Source organism: Stenella coeruleoalba (genome assembly GCF_951394435.1).
Source record: "Stenella coeruleoalba genome assembly, chromosome: 11".
Taxonomy (NCBI): domain Eukaryota; kingdom Metazoa; phylum Chordata; class Mammalia; order Artiodactyla; family Delphinidae; genus Stenella; species Stenella coeruleoalba.
The window spans coordinates 76142051-76162502 of NC_137157.1; the positions used below are offsets into that span (position 1 = coordinate 76142051).

At 37.5% G+C, this 20452-nt stretch overlaps 2 protein-coding genes across 7 annotated transcripts in view; both read left to right on the forward strand.

Annotated features, from left to right (window-relative positions):
* Positions 1–20452, forward strand: part of AMN1 (antagonist of mitotic exit network 1 homolog) — a 65643-nt gene that overhangs the window by 2933 nt on the left and 42258 nt on the right. The gene's annotated exons all lie outside the window — the stretch shown is intronic.
* LOC307194335 (small ribosomal subunit protein uS8-like) lies at positions 9482–15025 on the forward strand. The gene has a single exon (XM_079937440.1). It carries the CDS (start codon positions 10206–10208, stop codon positions 10596–10598), a length of 393 nt encoding a protein of 130 aa, XP_079793566.1. The 5' UTR covers positions 9482–10205; the 3' UTR covers positions 10599–15025.

The window sequence follows — 20452 nt, forward strand, 5'->3', positions numbered from 1 at the left end:
TTAAACTTGGCTTGTTATTTACATAAGTGCAGCAGGAACAGTGATTTTATGCACATTCTCAAATACGATACTCCAGTCAAAGCTTTGGTAATATCCAAGGGGCTTTATTGGCTCCATAAAGTCAACTTTAGATCCTTAAAACTGTCTTAATAAGTAAACTCAGGTTAGATCTTTAAAAGCCTCTTTATGCTAAGAAGGCAAGCCAAGGACTTGTCCAGTTGTGTCCCGTTACAAAGAGAACAGATTCTTATTGAATTTATGCAAATATCTATATTGCCATGAAAATAAGAATACTCAGTAAGGGTTTTTTTTTTTTTTTTTGTAATTTGTTTGTTTTAATTCTGAAGGGATCAGGTAAGGAGAAAAAGTAAATGTTTCATTTTTGCTTTTAAAAGTATACTTTACCAAATTGTTTTAAGTTTAGATAGCTTAGAAGGAGAGGAAAAAAGCGTTCTTTAAATCTGGAAAACAAGCATTGAAGAACTGACAGTGTTTCAAACAAAGTCATAAAAGTTATAATTATTCTCATCAGTTCATTTGGTCCCATGTAATTAATCCTTGTTTTGCTTGATCTTGGGTTAGCAGTTTTATGAGTTAAGCAGTTTCTCCATTAGAGTTCTAGAAGTTCTTACTCAGTTTAGTGGTATGAGCTTAAAGTTATCAGAAACCTGTATTCCAGAGTACTTGTCAGGGTCCTTTCCATGAATCTCCATAAAGACAAAGCATTTTGGCCTGTAGTTGATTGTAAATGCTTTACTGTGAAGCAAAACTTAGTTACCTATTCAGCCAAAGTGACAACTAAAAGATTTCAAAAGCAAATACAGAAAGTCACATAGTTCTAAAAGACAAAACAAAACCAAAAAAACCTTACCTCTTGTAATGTTGTAAAGATTCAGTTTTCCTAAGTAGTTAGGTAACGTGAAGCACAGGAAATTATTTTGCTAAGACACAGAATCTTTAGTTCCTAGACAGTTTACACAAAAGGTAAAGAAAAACCTTTTATAATACAGTAAGTCTCCTACATACAAACAAGTTCTGTTCCGAGAACGCGTTTGTAAGTCCAATTTGTTCATAAGTCCAACAAAGTTAGCCTAGGTACCCAACTAACACAATCGGCTGTATACTGCTGCTTTTACGCTTACTTCCAGACATCCTGAGCTTGAAATAAAGATACTATACTACTGTACTCTATACAGTACTGTACAGTGAAGTACGCAAAAACACAACCCTTGTAGAGGATGCACACATGTGACTATGTATGCCAGACACGTGAACTAACTTATGTGATTGGACATGCGAATGCACGTTCGCATCTTTGAAAGTTTGCAACTTGAGGGTTCATATGTAGGGGACTTACTGTATTTTATTAAGAGCAGACCAATAATTTAAGAAACTTTGTGCTTTTAATACAGAGGTAAAAACGTTCTAGTTTGTTTCAGTTTATTATTGAGCTCATTTTTTAAAACCCTTATAAATAATTTTAGCTAACTTTGACCTTCCAACATAAAATTTCTAAACAAGCACTTTCTATATCCATTTAGAGTTTGTGTTATTCCTTTTCTCTTTCTCATTCTGGAATGAACAGTAATTTTACTTTACAAATTTCTGTATGAAATTACTTTCTTTTTTCCATAACAAAAATACAACCTATATTCTTTGCATGCTCTTCTTCTAAAATTACATCCCATTTTCCTCTCATACTTTAGAGACAAAGTTGTTTTCTTTCTTTCTTGTTTCTAGTATTTTTTTATATATTGATTATAAATTTTAACCTTTATTAACATTTATTTTCCAGTGAAAACTAGGAAGCATGCAGTTGTGAACTGTCATAATAGCAGCATCCTATAGTAGATTAGCAAATTCATGAATACATAATTACTAAAAATTATATTTTTTAGAGACGTTTTCTCACAGTACAATTTTTTCTTACAGTTTTGTGGAGCTATAATTGACATACAGCACTGTGTAAGTCTGAAATATACAGCATAATGACTTACATACACAATAAGTTTAGTGAACATCTATTGTTTTATACAGATACAAAATTAAAGAAATAGAAAAAAGGGGTTTTTTCTTATGATAACTCTTAGAAATTATTCTCATAACAGCTTTCATATGTAACATACAGCAGGGTTAATTATATTTATCATGTTGTGCATTATATCCCTAGTACTTATTTATCTTATAACTGGAAGTTTGTAGCTTTTGACTGCCTTCATCCAATTCCCCCTGCCTCTGGTAACCACAAATCTGATCTCTTTTTCTATGAATTTGTTTGCTGTTTGTTTTTGAAGTATAATTAATCTACAACACTATGTTAGTTACTGTTACACAACATAGTGATTCAGTATTTCTATACATTTCAAAATGATAACCATGATAAATCTAGTTACAGTGTCACCATATAAAGATATTATATAGTTGTTGACTATGTTCGCCACACTGTACATTTCATACCCATGACTCATTTATTTTGCTGCTGGAAGTTTTGTACCTCTTAATCTTCCTCACCTATGTTTTTTCTGCCCCCCATCCCCTCCCCTCTGGCAACCAGCTCTTTGTTCTCTGTATCTGTAACTATTTCTGTTTTGTTTGTTCAGTTTTGTTTTTTAGATTCCACATATAAGTGAAATCATACAGTGTTTGTCTTTCTCTGTCTGACTTACTTCACTTAGGATAATGCCCTGTAGGTCCATCCATATTGTTGCAAATGGCTAGATTTCATTCTTTTTAATGGCTGAGTAATATTCCATTTTAAAATATATATCATGTCTTCTTTATCCATTCATCTGTTGATGGGTGCTTAGGTCGCGTCCATGTCTTGGCTATTGTAAGTAATGCTGCAGTAAACATAGGGGTGCATATATCTTTTTGAATTAGTGTTTTTGTTTTCTGTGGATAATTACCCAGCAGTGGAATTGCTGGATCATATGGTAGTTCTATTTTTAATTTCTTAAGGAATCTCCATACTGTTTTGCATAGTGGCTGCACCAATTTACATTCTCACCGACAGTGCACAAGGGTTCCCTTTTCTCCACATCCTTGCCTACACTTGTTATTTGTTGTTTTTTGATAATAGCCATTCTGACAGGTGTGAAGTGATATCTCTGTGGTTTTGATTTGCATTTCCCTGATGATTAGTGATACTGAACATCTTTTCATGTACCTGTTGGCTGTCTGTGTGTCTTCTTTGGAAAAATATCTATTCAGTTCCACTGCTCATTTTTTAATCAAGCTGTTTGTTTTTTTTAATGTTGAATTGTATGAGTTCTTTGTATATTTTGGATATTAACCCCATATCAGATATACTGTTTGCAAATATCTTTATATTCAGTAGATGGCCTTTTTCTTTTGTTGATTGTTTCCTTTGCTGTGCAAAAGCTTTTTAGTACTTTTTTTTAGTACTTTTTTTTTATGTATATAGTCCCACTTGTTTATTTTTGCTTTTGTTTTCCTTGCCTGAGGAGACGTACCCTAAAATATTGCTAAGACCAATGTCAGAGAGCATACTGCCTATGTTTTCTTCCAGGAATTTTATGGTTTCAGGTCTTACGTTCAAGTCGCTAATCCATTTTTTGTTGTTGTTGCATTGGGTCTTCGTTGCTGGGCACGGGCTTTCTCTAATTGTGGTGAGTGGGGGCTACTCTTCATTGTGGCGCCACGAGCTTCTCATTGCGGTGGCTTCTCTTGTTGCAGAGCACAGGCTCTAGGTGGACAGGCTTCAGTAGTTGTGGCTCGCGGGCTCTAGAGCACAGGCTTAGTAGTTGTGGTGCACAGGCTTAGTTGCTTCACAGCATGTGGGAGCTTACTGGACCAGGGCTTGAACCTGTGTCCCCTGCATTGGCAGGCAGATTCTTAACCACTGTGCTACCAGGGAAGCCCCTCTAATCCATTTTGAGTTGATTTTTATGTATGGTGTGAGAAAATGTTCTAATTTCATTCCTTTACATGTAGCTTCCAGTTTTCCCAGGAACACTTACTGGAGAGACTGTCTTTTCCCCATTGTATATTCTTGCCTCCTTTGTCATAGATTAATTGACCAGAAATGTATATTTCTGGGCTGTCTATTCTGTTCCATTAATCTATACTTCTGTTTTTGTGCCAGTATCATACTCTTCTGATTTCTGTAGCTTTGTAGTATAGTTTGAAATCAGGAAGCATGATACCTCCATCTGTGACCTTCTTACTCAAGATTATTTTGGATATAGGAGGGTCTTTTGTGTTTCCATACAAAATTTAAGATTATTTTTTCTAGTTCTGTGAAGAATGCCATTGGTATTTTGATAGGGATTGCACTGAATCTGTAGATTGCCTTGAGTAGTATGGTCATTTTAACATTTTTAATTCTTTCAATTCATGAACACACTGTATCTTTCCATCTATTTGTGTCGTCTCCAATTTCTTTCATCAGTGCCTTATAGTTTTCTGAGTACAGATCTTTTACCCCCTTAGTTATATTTATTCCTAGGTATTTTATTCTTTTTGATGAGTTGTAAATGGGATTGTTTTCTTAATTTCTCTGTCTGATAGTTCATTGTTAGTATACAGAAATGCAACAGATTTCTGTATATTTATTTGTATCTTGCAACCTTACTGAATTCATTGATGAATTATGGTAGGATTTTGGACAGTGTCTTTTGGATTTTCTATGTGTAGTATCATGTCATCTGCAAACAGTGATGGTTTTACTTCCTCCTTTCTGATTTGGATTCCTTTTATTTCTTTTTCTTGTCTGATTGCTGTGGCTAGGACTTCCAATACTATAGAAGTGGTAAGAGTGAGCATCCTTGTCTTGTTTCTTATCTTAGAGGAGATGCCTTCAGCTTTTCACTGTTGAGTATGATGTTAGATGTGGGCTTGTCATATATGGCCTTTATTATGTTGAGGTATATTTCCTCTGTACCCACTTTGTTGAGAGTTTTTTGTCATAAATCGTTGTTGGATTTTGTCAAAAGCTTTTTCTGCATCTATTGAGATGATATGATTTTCTTCTTCAATTTGTTAATGTGGCATATCACATTAATTGCTTTGTGGATATTGAAACATTCAAGGATGAGATTGGTTCAATCCCATCCCTGGGTTAAATCCGCATTGATCATAGTGTATGACCCTTTTCATGTACTGCTGAATTCAGCTTGCTAATTTTTTTTTTTTTTTTGCGGTACGCGGGCCTCTCACTGTTGTGGCCTCTCCCATTGTGGAGCACAGGCTCTGGACACGCAGGCTCAGCGGCCATAGCTCATGGGCCCAGCTGCTCCGTGGCATGTGGGATCCTCCTGGACCGGGGCACGAACCCGTGTCCCCTGCATCAGCAGGTGGACTCTCAACACTGAGCCACCAGGGAAGCCCAGCTTGCTAATATTTTGTTGATGATTTTTGTGTTTATGTTCATCAGTGATATTGGCCTGTAATTTTCTTTTCTTTGTGATATCTTTGGTTTGAGTATCAGAGTGATGCTGGCCTCACAGAATGAGTTTGGAAGCATTCCTCATTCTGCAATTTTTTGGAATAATTTGAGAAGGACAGGTGCTAACTTTTTTCTAAATGTTTGGTAGAATTCACCTGTAAAGCCATCTGGTCCTGAACTTTTGGGAGGTTTTTAAGTTGCTGATTCAACTTCATTCACATTCATAATTGACCTGTTCATATTTTCGATAGTACGGTTTTTTAATCTGGCAAAAGACATGTTTATTATAACCCCAAGTAGCTTTTATCTGTAAAAATTAAGAAGCCAAAAACTTATGATAAATTTATGTTTAGCAATTAATGTTTCAGTATATTATCTTATTTGGAAATGATCTAGATAGGATATAATAGATAATGAATATCCATCATTTAAGTTAACTTAGTATAAACTTTTATCTTACCTCTATTTAATTTACTTGTTTTTAGTAAATATGTTTGGATTAAACATTAAACAGCTAATCATCATCTTATATTGTTTTTCTTGCTGCCAAATTTTATAATATAGAGATAGCATGAGCTTATTTTACTAGTAAACCTGGGTAGAAATGTTTGTATATTTGCATTATATTTAATGTTGACAACCCTATTTTATTAAACCAACACATTTAAAGTAGCTTTTATTTACCAAATATCATTCCAGATCACACCAACTTGAAAAGCATTTGGATTAATTTCTATATTTCTGAGAGTTTTAAGAGCACTTAATTTATATAAGTGCTTATTTTCCTTTAAGCAGATTAAATAGAGCTCTTTAAAAAATATCACAGACCATACATGAATTCGTGTATACATAAATATATAGACAGACACAAACAGAGATTGTATAACTTTCATTTTTAAATTTTAACCATGTGTCAGGTACAGTAATATAAAACTCAAAAGAATAGCTGGATCCAAATTATTTCTGGCAGATGTAATAAATTAAGGTTACCTGCTGATGGCTAGAGCTTTTTACCAAAATTTTTTTGGTAAATTTTTTTCTGTGTGCTGTAAGGATTCTTTTAGAGAAGCTGTTTTTGGAGTCATTTTGTCTTTTAGAAGCTTTTGCCTACCATCGTTTCTGAGAAATTTGGAATATTCTCTTTTTAAGGGTGTCCCTAAGGTGGACTATCTTATCTAAATTAAAGGTTCCCCAAAGTGGCCACTGCAATTCCAGTCATCCTTTATAAAGTTCACCCATTTTTCCAAAAGGCACAAGATCCTGGTCTGTGATTTGGACCAGGTGGAACCCATCTTCACCTTAGATTCTCCAGGACATCTTAACTCTGAGGGGTCCTGTTTTTGAACAGCTGTTCTGAAACACAGGGAATTACACTCCCGCCCCTTTTTGAACAGAATAGGGTGACTTATCAAAAAGTTTCAACAATAGTTGCTCAGTAAAATTGGAGAGCTCAACACGAAAGGGAGTGAAGCTTGGATTCAGGAGAGGTGTACTGTGAAACTTCTTGGTCAGTGAGAAAACAGTGAGCATAATGGGCTCCATGAGTACTGGCACTTGTTTACTCACCAGCCTCTTGACTAATCAGGGATCTTCTGTAGGTCCCACTTCTGACACCAAAAACTGTCAAAAGAAAATTCAGAGAGATTTATTTGATACGAATATTTTATTGAGTGACAAATAAGCTATTTGTGAACAGAGAGACTTCAAACTGAAAGTGGTTAGAAGCTCAGAGGCATGTAGTTACAGGATGGTTTTTAAAGTGAGAATGAGGAAGTTGTTTAACATTTACGATGATTGGTTGTTACACTGGGAGTTTACAGATGACAGGAGACTGGTTAAAAGTGTTTATCTTATACTATTTTAGAAGATGATTTAAGTTCTGCTTATTGTTATCAGAGGCATATACAAGAAATAATGTTTCCTTTTGCTTAAGTTCATGAAATAAGCTATCAATAGATTAAGTTTAACTTATGCAGCCTAATTGGTTTTGTTTGCTTGGAGGATTTCCAAGCTTGGTCTCCATTTTATTTTACTTTAACACTAGCAAATAATAAACACTACTAAACGTTAGTTATTGTTATTATTAGTTATTTCACACCAGAAATTGTGCTGAAAATTCCAGTTATAATGGCAATTGCTTCTCTCCAGGAGCTTTCAGTCCATTATTATTCCCATGTAAAAAAGTTAAGGCTAAGGAGAACAATCACTATAATCTACTGAGTGCCTTCTAAAACAGTAGGATTTGACATTTGCGTTATATCTCATAAACTTCTGGCCCTCGGCCCACAGTCAATTTTCATAAAAGGGAAATCTGTTGATTCTCCTTTGTTGATTCTCAGACTTGTGTAGAGTCCTGAGAAAAGTATCTTTACTTTAGTTCTTGGTGAAACTTTTACACCTCATCCAAACAGAATATCCTTTCTGTTAGTAAAGACAGAGTAAGTTAAGGGTGCAAGTTAGGAAAACAGACTACATGGGTTCTATACATACACCTACCATTTACTAGTTATACAATCTTGAGCAAATGTTTCAACTTATCTGGGATTCAGTTTTCTCCTCTGTAAATGGAAGATGATGATATTATTACCTACCTTACTGAACTGCTGTGAAGATTAAAAGCCAGTACATGTAAATTCCATAAAACAGTGCTTGGCACATAGTAAGTATTCATTTATGTTAGTTATTAATGTTATATCATTCCTACCATGGAAAGCACTGTAACAAGGAATATGTTACCTAAGACCTGACCTTTTTTCCTAAGGCCTAGCTTAATTCCTACTCTTAGTTCCAATCTCTATCCTAAGGCTCTGTGAGGGTTCCATGCAAATGATCCTATGAACTCCTGGGGCCAGAATCAAGTCTTTTGTCTCTTTGTACCCACAGTTCCTTATTTTTAGGAGTTACTATTCAGTTAAGCATGTATATAAAGAGGACATGTGGCATATGAAGCACTATGCTGATGACTGTTGGAAATAACTAGCATAAAAGAGGTATAGTCTTATGGGACTAGCACAAGACAAGTATATGAATAAATATAATCTAGGTATAATAATACCACAAAAGCTGGATTTACAAATGGGAGGAAATGCGTTCAAGAGGGAGTGTAGGAATTTCCCTGGTGGCACAGTGGTTGAGAATCTGCCTGCCAATGCAGGGGACACGAGTTCGATCCCTGGTCCGGGAAGATCTCATATGCTGTGGAGCAACTAAGCCTCTGTGCCACAACTACTGAGCCTGTGCTCTAGAGCCCACAAGCCACAACTACTGAGCCTGCATGCCACAACTACTGAAGCCTATGCACCTAGAGCCCATGCTCTGCAACAAGAGAAGCCACTGCAATGAGAAGCCCGCACACCGCAACGAAGAGTAGCCCCTGCTCGCCACAACTAGAGAAAGCCCACGTGCAGCAACGAAGACCCAATGCAGCCAAAAATAAATTTAATTTAAAAAAAAAGAGGAGTATAATAATAAGAGCAAAAGCTTGATGAACAGGAAAGTTAGAAATATATGAGAAGACCAGAAAATAGTATTTCTATTTGGCTGGAGAATACAATATGAATAGTGTAATAGTAAGACATAAAGCCAGATAATTAGGATCAGAACCTTGGCCACCACAATGAAATAAGTGTTTAATTCTGTAACATGGGAAGCTATCAAAGGTTTTGGAACTGCTGGGAGCAGAGGGAGAGTTGAATTAGGGAGCAGTTAAGAGTAAGAAGACAGGAAACTGTTTTAAAATTTTGGAAAAGAGTAAGGAGAGCCCAAACTAGGAGACATATGTGAAGATGTTCTTGCAGAATTCATTCTGGTAAAAGAGAATTGGAATGTCCATCACTGGGAGAGGTGCCATGGAATGTTATGCAGCTATTAGAAAAGTAAAGAGTAAATGTGTATATATTCACATGGATGGAACTTGAAAACATAGTGCTTAGTGAAAAAAGAGGAAACAAGAATATATTAAGAAAAATTATCCAAAAATTGGAATTAAAGCAAAAAGATGACCATATGACCTTCATTGTCATACTAAAGTGTTGTCTCCCATGTAAAGGTCCACATTTAGGATAATATTTTCTAACCTTTTTTGGGATGAGATATGGTCAGGCTGGCAGTTGTTCAGCAAGCTGTTTCTGGGTTACCTTGGGTTTCTGTTACTTTGGTAACAAGCTTGGTTCAGAATAGCAGTCAACTGTTTTACTAAGTGCACTGTTAAGTCCACAGGAATGGGACTTCTCCGTGACGGAAAACTGGTTGGTTTACATCCTTGCATAAGTTCTTAACCTCTTCACTGAACCAACACTTTGAGTAGCACTGCCTTGGAGAATCCTTTGGATCTGTGATATGGTGAACAATTTTGAATAAGGGGAGCAAGGAAAGGCAAAAATTAAAAATTACTGTAGGGCTTCCCTGGTGGCGCAGTGGTTGAGAGTCCGCCTGCCGATGCAGGGGACGCGGGTTCGTGCCCTGGTCCGGGAAGATCCCACATGCCGTGGAGCGGCTGGGCCCGTGAGCCATGGCCGCTGAGCCTGTGCGTCCGGAGCCTGTGCTCCGCAACGGGAGAGGCCACAACAGTGAGAGGCCCGCATATCGCAAAAAAAAAAAAAAAGAAAAGAAAAAAATTACTGTAAAGTTTTTAGCTTCATTGACCAGGAGGATGGTGATATCGTTAGATAATTGTGGAGGAGTAAGTATCTTTTCAGGAAAATTAATCAGAACATCCAGTTGAAATAGGCAGTTAGGAATATAATTTAAAACATTTTTAATCCAGCTTTTCTTTCCACCATCTTTCCATGCCACCATAATGGCGCACATGAATGCCCTGGCTGATGCTCTCAAGAGTATCAACAATGCCGAAAAGAGAGGCAAACGCCAGGTTCTTATTAGGCCATGCTCCAAAGTCATTGTCAGGTTTCTCACTGTGATGATGAAGCATGGTTACGTTGGCGAATTTGAAATCATCGATGATCACAGGGCTGGGAAAATTGTTGTGAACCTCACAGGCAGGATAAATAAGTGTGGAGTGATCAGCCCCAGGTTTGATGTGCAACTCAAAGATCTAGAAAAATGGCAGAATAACCTGCTCCCGTCCCGTCAGTTTGGTTTCATTGTACTGACAACCTCAGCTGGCGTCATGGACCATGAAGAAGCAAGACGAAAACACACAGGAGGGAAAATCCTTGGATTCTTTTTCTAGGGATGTAATACATACGTGCAAATAAAATGCCTCAGAGGACAAAAACAAACAAACAAACAAAATTTTTTTAATTCAATTTATTTAATCTAAAAAAACCCGAACAATTAACCCATTTCTCCCACCCCCCACCTCTGAGAACCACCAATCTGTTTTCTGTAGCTATGAACTTTTGTTTGGGGTTTTTTCGTTTTTGTTCTTAGACTTCACATATAAGAGAAGTCATATGGTATCTGTCTTTCTCTGTCTGACTTATTTCACTTAGCATAATGCTCTCTAGGTCCATCCATGTTGTTGCAAATGGCAAGATTTCATTCTTTTTTATGGCTGAATAATATTCCACAGTATATATACCACATCTTCTTTATACATTCATCCATTGATGGACACTTAGGTTATTTCCATATTTTGGCTACTGTAAATAACGTTGCAGTGAACATGGGAGTGCAGATATCTTTTCAAATTAGTGTTTTCATATTCTTTGGATAAATACCGAAAAGTGGAATTGCTGGATCATACGGTAGTTCTATTTTTAATTTTCTGAGGAACCTTTATACTGTTTTCCATAGCACCTACACCTATTTACATTCCCACCAACAATGCACAAGGATTCCCATTTCTCCACATCCTTGCCAACACTTGTTATTTGTTGTCTTTTTGATAATAGCCATTCTGACAGGTGTGAGGTGACATCTCATTGTGATTTTGATTTGCATTTTTCTGATGATTAGTGATATTGAGCATCTTTTCATGTATTGGTCATCTGTGTGTCTTCCTTGGAAAAATATAATTTTTAATTTGAAAGAGATATCAAGGAGTAAGTCTAAGATTAGGAGTAAACTTATAGATAGTAGGTGAAGCCATGGTTAAGTTTGAGGAAGAGGATATAGAGAGAAGAAAAGGAGGCCAAAGACCAAATTTTATGCAACACTTACATTAGAAGCAGGCCATTTTGCCTGAATTCATTTCTTTGTTAGATTAATTTACTGTATAATTGATTGGCTAAATATCAATAAGTTGTTTCTTTTAACTATAAAATTTAGAGCAGTTCATATTGGGTGAGATATTTCTCCTCCCACACCCATACCCTTTTTTTTTTTTACAGCTTTTGAAGATTTGTTTAGTTTTAGCTGACCACTTTTCATTTTTGTCTTAAGAACTGAGACCACCTATGTTAACCTTTGGGATTGAGAACTAAGATTGCTTATGTCAATATAACTTTTTGCTCCAGGAAATTTCTGCAGTTTATCTAAATAAACATCTGGTTTTTAAGGTGAACATTTTGATTGTTAGGGCGAACATTATATTTATCAGGATAGATTATTCAAGACCCCATGTCCATCATTCTTAAACCATTACATCACAAATTTTGCCTAATCCTATCCCATTCCCCATCTTGGAGGGGGAGAACCCTCTTAAACTACTTGAGCTTTCACCCCCAAATCCTGAATGTACTCTTCCCTACCTTTCCCCTATTAAGACACTATCAAAACCCTGTTAAACCCTCACTGCAGCGAATTTAATAAACTTGCTTTGTTTGACCAACAGGCTTTTTGGATGGTCTTTGTGAGCCATTTAATAGTTCTCATAGCAGCATATTAAGAAATATTTAATTTGTTTCTGTCCCGGCTCTCTGCTAGTGCTGCTGTAGGGAACTGGAACAGAAAGGGGAAACCCTTTATTCTGTGGAACACATTGCACAGCCTGAGCTCAGAGAAGAGACCAAGAACAAAATGAAAAAGACTGAGAGGAAGAGGGAGTTGGGGGTCTTCCCTGGTGGCGCAGTAGTTGAGAGTCCGCCTGCCGATGCAGGGGACACGGGTTCGTGCCCCGGTCTGGGAAGATCCCACATGCCACAGAGCGGCTGGGCCCATGAGCCATGGCCGCTGAGCCTGCACGTCCGGAGCCTGTGCTCTGCAACAGTGAGAGGCCCGCGTACCGCAAAAAAAAAAAAAAAAAAGAGGGAGGGGGGAGAAAAAAGGGTATTATCATGGAAAGAAGAAAACATTTAAAATATAGCTGAAATCTGTATAAAGGAAAATGTAAGAGGAGTGATTGTGGAATTTGATTTTTCTCTTCTTCAAGCTAAAATGTTTTTAGCTTGGTCTTGTTTTGCGAATGCTGGTAGAAGACTAAAGGCTTGGGTCTTGGGTCAGAGACCCTAAGGACTTTATTATTCATTGCACAACAAGCAGCATGAGCATTAGCATGTTTATGTCACTTCCCCTTGACCTCCAAGACACATGCCAGCAACACAGAAGGCCAAGCTGGATACCTACACAAAGGGCAGGTTGTGTTACAGGAGACAGACTCTGAATCTGGGGACTCTGCATTTTATAGCAAGCAGTAAGCAACCTCTTTGTTCTGGAGGGAGACATTATCTCACAGTGTTGCTCATTGTAAACACAACCCTGAGAGTGGCCCAGATAGAGTGTCAGGGCCTTATAATCTTGTCATTCCCAGCAAGAAAGGTAAGGCCATGAAAAACCTGTAGAGAACTGCCTTTCCCAACATTTCACCTTTTGGTCCTACCACCTTGGCTTCTGACAAATTATCACATGAGTATGACGCTTCTTCATCACACTGATTCATTTAATCAGCAGAGGCTAGGACCAAATATATTCAATTTGTGTCATACAGCAATCAACTAAAGCTATTAATATCGCTCCCAAAAGGAGGATGAGGCCAACTGGCAATATTGACTTCAGCTATGACTCCAGAGTCCCAGAGTCAGGCAACTGTGACTAAATCCCAGGGGAGACCAGTAGGTCTTATTTCAGAAATCCAAGATGTAGTGTAAGCCCAGGATATTCTCCATTATGGCCTGCACAAGGAAATTTAAGTTTACCTGTTAATCTTTGGTGCTGTTATCTGTAATTACAGGGACATATATAATAGATGGGCCAAGAAAGAAACCCAACTGAGAGATATTCCGTGGCCTGTTCTCTATAGACAAGCATATAAAACCAAGAGACACAGGTCACTCTAGTTTGGATTTATTGTTAAACTTGATTTGGATCACCATGACATTGTTTTGCATATATCACATGGGAAAGTGTCACTGAGTAGTTGCAGCCTTGATTGTTAACACGTAGCTCAAGATCACTTGGACATCAAGGAAAACATGCATTTGTATTTGTCATATTGAAACAAGTTGTGCTGGTCCATGTTTTTATACCCTTATGAAGAGAGGCTAGGCAAAGCAGAATAGTGCAAGGCCTTCCACATTTACATGAATTATTCAGTTATCATAGCACAAAGACAATGATGAGAAATCCAACAGTAGGTCAGATTGTCAGCTGCAGCGGCTGCTTGCCTCAGGTGGACCATATAATTGTTTTGCCAAGGTGCAATGCTGGATCTAGAGGTGGAAGGAAGCATTAATTCCTCCCCTTCCTTAAGTACTTACTTCCCAGGGTCTAAAGTGTTCCCTCCCCAGGTTCTGGAGTTATTGCCATCCCTTATGATCATAAAATTGGTGTGCCCCATACCAGTGTAAATGATTTCACTTTTTTCCGATCATCTGCTACTCACAGTGGTCAACTGCAGGAGGGACAAGGGGATTTTTATTTTTGTTATTTTTTAAATTTATTTTTTTGTTACTTTTTAAAAATATCTTTATTGGAGTATAATTGCTTTACAATGTTGTGTTAGTTTCTGCTGTATAACAAAGTGAAAGAGCTATATGTATACATATATCCCCATACCCCTCCCTCTTGCGTCTCCCTCCCACCCCTCTACGTGGTCACAAATCACCGAGCTGATCTCCCCCCGTGCAATGAAGCTGCTTCCCACTATCTGTTTTACATTTGGTAGTGTATATATGTCAGTGCTACTCTCTCACTTCATCCCAGCTTACCCTTCCCCCTCTCCATGTCCTCAAGTCCATTCTCTACATCTGCTTTATTCCTGTCCTGCCCCTAGGTTCTTCAGAACCAATTTTTTTTTTTTTTTAGATTCCACATATATGTGTTAGCATATGGTATTTGTTTTTCTCTTTCTGACTTACTTCACTCTGTATGACACACTCTAGGTCCATCCACCTCACTACAAATAACTCAATTTCCTTTCTTTTCATGGCTGAGTAATATTCCATTGTATATATGTGCCATATCTTCTTTATCTATTCATCTGTCAGTGGACACTTAGGTTGCTTCCATGTCCTGGCTATTGTAAATAGTGCTGCAATGAACATTGTGGTACATGACTCTTTTTCAATTATGGTTTTCTCAGGGTATATGCCCAGTAGTGGGATTGCTGGGTCATATGGTAGTTCTATTTTTAGTTTTTTAAGGAACCTCCATACTGTTCTCAATAGTGGCTGTATCAATTTACATTCCCACCAACAGTGCAAGAGGGTTCGCTTTTCTCCACACCGTTTCCAGCATTTATTGTTTGTAAATTTTTTGATGACGACCATTCTACCTGTGTGAGGTGATACCTCATTGTAGTTTTGATTTACGTTTCTCTAATGATTAGTGAGGTTGAGCATCCTTTCATGTGTTTGTTGGCAATCTGTATATCTTCATTGGAGAAATGTCTATTTAGATCTTCTGCCCATTTTTGGATTGGGTTGTTCATTGTTTTGATATTGAGCTGCATGAGCTGCTTGTATATTTTGGAGATTAATCCTTTGTCCATTGCTTCATTTGCAAATATTTTCTCCCATTCTGAGGACTGTCTTTTCGTCTTGTTTATGGTTTCCTTTGCTGTGCAAAAGCTTTGAAGTTTCATTAGGTCCCATTTGTTTCTTTTTGGTTTTATTTACATTACTCTAGGAGGTGGATCAAACAAGATCTTGCTGTGATTTATGTCAAAGAATGTTCTGCCTATGTTTTCCACTGAGAGTTTTATACTGTCTGGCATTTAGGTCTTTAATCCATTTCGAGTTTATTTTTGTGTATGGTGTTAGGGAGTGTTCTAATTTCATTCTTTTACATGTAGCTGTCCAGTTTTCCCAGCACCACTTATTGAAGAGGCTGTCTTTTCTCCATTGTGTACTCTTGCTGCCTTTATCAAAGATAAGGTGACCATATGTGCACGGGTTTATCTCTGGGCTTTCTATCCTGTTCCATTGATTGATATTCTGTTTTTGTGCCAGTACCATACTGTCTTGATTACTCTAGATTTGTAATATACTTTGAAGCCAGGGAGCCTGAGTCCTTCAGCTCCGTTTTTCGTTCTCAAGATTGTTTTCGCTATTCGGGGTCTTTTGTGTTTCCATACAAATTGTGCAATTTTTTGTTCTAGTTCTGTGAAAAATCCCATTGGTAGTTTGATAGGGATTGTGTTGAATCTGTAGATTGCTTTGGGTAGAATAGTCATTTTCACAGTGTTGATTCTTCCAATCCAAGAACATGGTATATCTCTCCGTCTGTTTATATCATCTTTAATTTCTTTCATCAGTGTCTTATAGTTTTCTGCTTACAGGTCTTTTGTCTCCTTAGGTAGGTTTATTCCTAGGTATTTTATTCTTTTTGTTGCAATGGTAAATGGGAGTGTTTCCTTAATTTCTCTTTCAGGTTTTTCATCATTAGTGTATAGGAATGCAAGAGGTTTCTCTGCATTAATTTTGTATTCTGCTACTATACCAGATTCATTGATTAGCTCTAGTAGTTTTCTGGTAGCCTCTTTAGGATTCTCTATGAATAGTATCATGTCATCTGTAAACAGTGACAGTTTTACTTCTTTTCCAATTTTGATTCCTTTTACTTCTCTTTCTTCTCTGATTGCTGTGGCTAAAACTTCCAAAACTATGTTGAATAATAGTGGTGAGAGTGGGCAACCTTGTCTTGTTCCTGATTTTAGAGGAAATGGTTTCAGTTTTTCACCATTGAGAACAATGTTGGCTTTAGGTTTGTCATATATGGCCTTTATTACGTTGAGGTAAGTGCTCTCTATGCCTACTTTCTGGAGAGTTTTTATCATAAATGGGTGTTGAATTTTATAAAAAGCTTTTTCTGCATCTATTGAGATTATCATATGGTTTCTATCCTTTAGTTTGTTAATATGGTGTATCACATTGATTGACGTGCATATATTGAAGAATCCTTGCATTCCTGGGATAAACCCCACTTGATCATGGTGTATGATCCTTTTAGTGTGCTGTTGGATTCTCTTTGCTAGTATTTTGTTGAGGATTTTTGCATCTATGTTCATCAGTGATATTGGTCTGTAGTTTTCTTTTTTTGTGACATCTTTGTCTGGTTTTGGTATGAGGGTGATGGTGGCCTTGTAGAATGATTTTGAGAGTGTTCCTCCCTCTGCTGTATTCTGGAAGAGTTTGAGAAGGAAAGGTGTTAGCTCTTCTCTAAATGTTTGATAGAATTCGCTTGTGAAGCCGTCTGGTCCTGGGCTTTTGTTTGTTGGAAGATTTTTTTTTTTTTTTTTTGCGGTCCGCGGGCCTCTCACTGTTATGGCTTCTCCCGTTGCGGAGCACAGGCTCTGGACGCGCAGGCTCAGCCGCCATGGCTCACGGGCCCAGCCGCTCCGCGGCACGTGGGATCTTCCCGGACCGGGGCACGAACCCGTGTCCCCTGCATCGGCAGGCAGACTCTCAACCACTGTGCCACCAGGGAAGCCCTGTTGGAAGATTTTTAATCACAGTTTCAATTTCAGTGCTTGTGATTGGTCTGTTTATATTTTCTATTTCTTCCTGGTTCATTCTTGGAAGGTTGTGCTTTTCTAAGAATTTGTCCATTTCTTCCAGGTTGTCCATTTTATTGTTATTTAGTTGCTTGTAGTAATCCCTCATGATTCTTTGGATTTCTACAGTGCCAGTTGTTACTTCTCCTTTTTCATTTCTAATTTTGTTGATTTGAGTCTTCTCCCTTTTTTTTTGGTGAGTCTGGCTAATGGTTTATCAATTTTGTTTATCTTCTCAAAGAATCAGCTTTTAGTTTTATTGATCTTTGCTATAGTTTTCTTCATTTCTTTTTCATTTATTTCTGATCTGATCTTTTTGATTTCTTTCCTTCTGCTAACTTTAGGGTTTTTTTGTTTTTCTTTCTCTAATTGATTTAGGTGTAAGGTTAGGTTGTTTATTTGAGATTTTTCTTGTTTCGTTAGGTAGGAGTGTATTGCTATAAACTTCCCTCTTAGAACTGCTTTTGTTGCATCCTGTAGATTTTGACTCATCATGTTTTCACTGTCATTTGTTTCTAGGTATTTTTTGATTTCCTCTTTGATTTCTTCAGTGATCTTGGTTATTTAGTAGCGTATTGTTTAGCCTCCATGTGTTTGTATTTTTTACAGTTTTTTTCTTGTAATTGATATCTAGTCTTATAGTGTTGTGGTCGGAAGAGATACTTGATACAATTTCAAGTTTATTAAATTTGCCAAGGCTTGATTTGTGACCCAAGATATGATCTATCCTGGAGAATGTTCCATGAGCACTTGAGAAGAAAGTGTATTCTGTTGTTTTTGTATGGAATGTCCTATAAATATCAATTAAGTCCATCTTGTTTAATGTGTCATTTAAAGTTTGTGTTTCCTTATTTATTTTCATTTTGGATGATCTGTCCATTGGTGAAAGTGGGGTGTTAAAGTCCCCTACTATGAATGTGTTACTGTTGATTTCCCCGTTTATGGCTGTTAGTATGTGCCTTATGTACTCCTGTGTTGGGTGCATAAATATTTACAATTGTTATATCTTCTTCTTGGATTGATCCTTGATCATTACGTAGTGTTGTAGTGTCCTTCTTTGTCTCTTGTGATAGTCTTTAAGTCTATTTTGTCTGATATGAGAATTGCTACTCCAGCTCTCTTTTGATTTCCATTTGCATGGAATATCTTTTTCCATTCCCTCACTTTCAGTCTGTATATGTCCCTAGGTCTGAAGTCAGTCTCTTTTAGACAGCATATAGATGGGTCTTGTTTTTGTATCCATTCAGCCAGTCTGTGTCTTTTGGTTGGAGCATTTAACCCATTTACATTTAAGGTAATTGTTGATATGTATGTTCCTATTAGCATTTTCTTAATTGTTTTTGGTTTGTGTTTCTAGGTCTTTTCCTTCTCTTGTGTTTCCTGCCTAGAGAAGTTCCTTTAGCATTTGTTGTAAAGCTGGTTTGGTGGTGCTGAATGCTCTTAAGTTTTGCTTGTCTGTAAAGGTTTTAATATCTTCATTGAATCTGAATGAGATCCTTGCTGGGTAGAGTAATCTTGGTTGTAGGTTTTTCCCTTTCATCATTTTAAATATGTCCTGCCACTCCCTTCGGGCTTGCAGAGTTTCTGCTGAAAGATTAGTGGTTAACCTTATGGGGGGGTGGTTCCCTTGTATGTTATTTCTTGCTTTATCCTGCTGCTTTTAATATTTTTTCTTTGTATTTAATTTTTGATAGTTTGATTAATAGGTGTCTTGGTGTGTTTCTCCTTGGATTTATCCTGTATGGGACTCTCTGTGCTTCCTGGGCTTGACTATTTCCATTCCCATGTTAGGGAAGTTTTCAACTATAATGTCTTCAAATGTTTTCTCAGACTCTTTCTTTTTCTCTTCTTCTTCTGGGACCCCTGTAATATGAATGTTGGTGCGTTTAATGTTGTCCCAGAGGTCTCTGAAACTGTCCTCAATTCACTTCATTCTTTTTTCTTTATTCTGCTCTGTGGTAGTTATTTCCACTATTTTATCTTCGAGGTCACTTATCTGTTCTTCTGCCTCAGTTATTCTGCTATTGATTCCTTCTAGAGAGTTTTTAATTTCATGTATTGTGTTGTTCATCATTGTGTATTTACTCTTTAGTTCTTCTAGGTTCTTGTTAAACGTTTCCTCTTTTTTTCTCCAGTCTATTTCCAAGATTTTGGATTATCTTTACTATCATTACTCTGAATTTTTTTTCAGGTAGACTGCCTATTTCCTGTTCATTTGTTTGGTCTGGTGGGTTTTTACCTTGCTTCTTCATCTCTGCATATTTCTCTGTCTTCTCATTTTGTTTAACTTATTGTGTTTGGCATGTCCTTTTCACAGCCTGCAGGTTCATAGTTTCCATTGTTTTTGGTGTCTGCCCCGAGTGGGTAAGGTTGGTTTAGTTGCTTGTGTAGGCTTCCTGGTGTACAGGACTGGTGCCTGTGTTCTGGTAGGTGGGGCTGGATCTTGTCTTTCAGTTGGGCAGGGCTGAGTCCAGTGGTGTGTTTTGGGATGTCTGTGAACTTACTATGATTTTAGGCAGCCTCTCTACTAATGGGTGGGGTTGTGTTCCTGTCTTGCTAGTTGTTTGGCATGCGGTGTCCAGCACTGGAGCTTGCTGGCCATTGAGGGGAGCTGGGTCTTAGCATTGAGATGGAGATTGCTTGGAGAGCTCTCGCCAATTGATATTACATGGGGCCATGAGGTCTCTGGTGGACCAGTGTCCTGAACTCAGCTCTTCCACCTCAGAGGCTCAGGCCTGACACCAGGCCGGAGCACCAAGACCCTGTCAGCCAACTAGCTCAGACGAAAAGGGAGAAAAAAAAGAAAGAAAAAAAAAATAAGTAAAATAAAACTATTAAAATAAAAAAAATTTTTAATTATTAAAATAAAATACTTTAAAAAAAGAGAGCAACGAAACCAATAAACAAGTCTACCAATGATAACAAGCACTAAAAACCATACTACAATAAACATAAAAATCAGAAAGAAGTCAGTTGCAGGCAGCAAACCCCAAGTCCACAGTTGTTCCCAAAGTCCACCTCCTCAATTTTGGGTTGATTTGTTGTCTATTCAGGTATTCCACAGATGCAGGGTACCTCAAGTTGATTGTGGGGATTTAATCCACTGCTCCTGAGGCTGCACGGAGAAATTTCCCTTTCTCTTCTTTGTTTGCACAGCTCCTGGGGTTCAGCTTTGGTTTTGCCGCCACCTCTTCCTGTAGGTTGCCCTCAGG

Bases quoted from the DNA above. Each gene is read 5' to 3' on its own strand.
- LOC307194335 (XM_079937440.1), top strand. From the start codon at position 10,206: ATGGCGCACATGAATGCCCTGGCTGATGCTCTCAAGAGTATCAACAAT.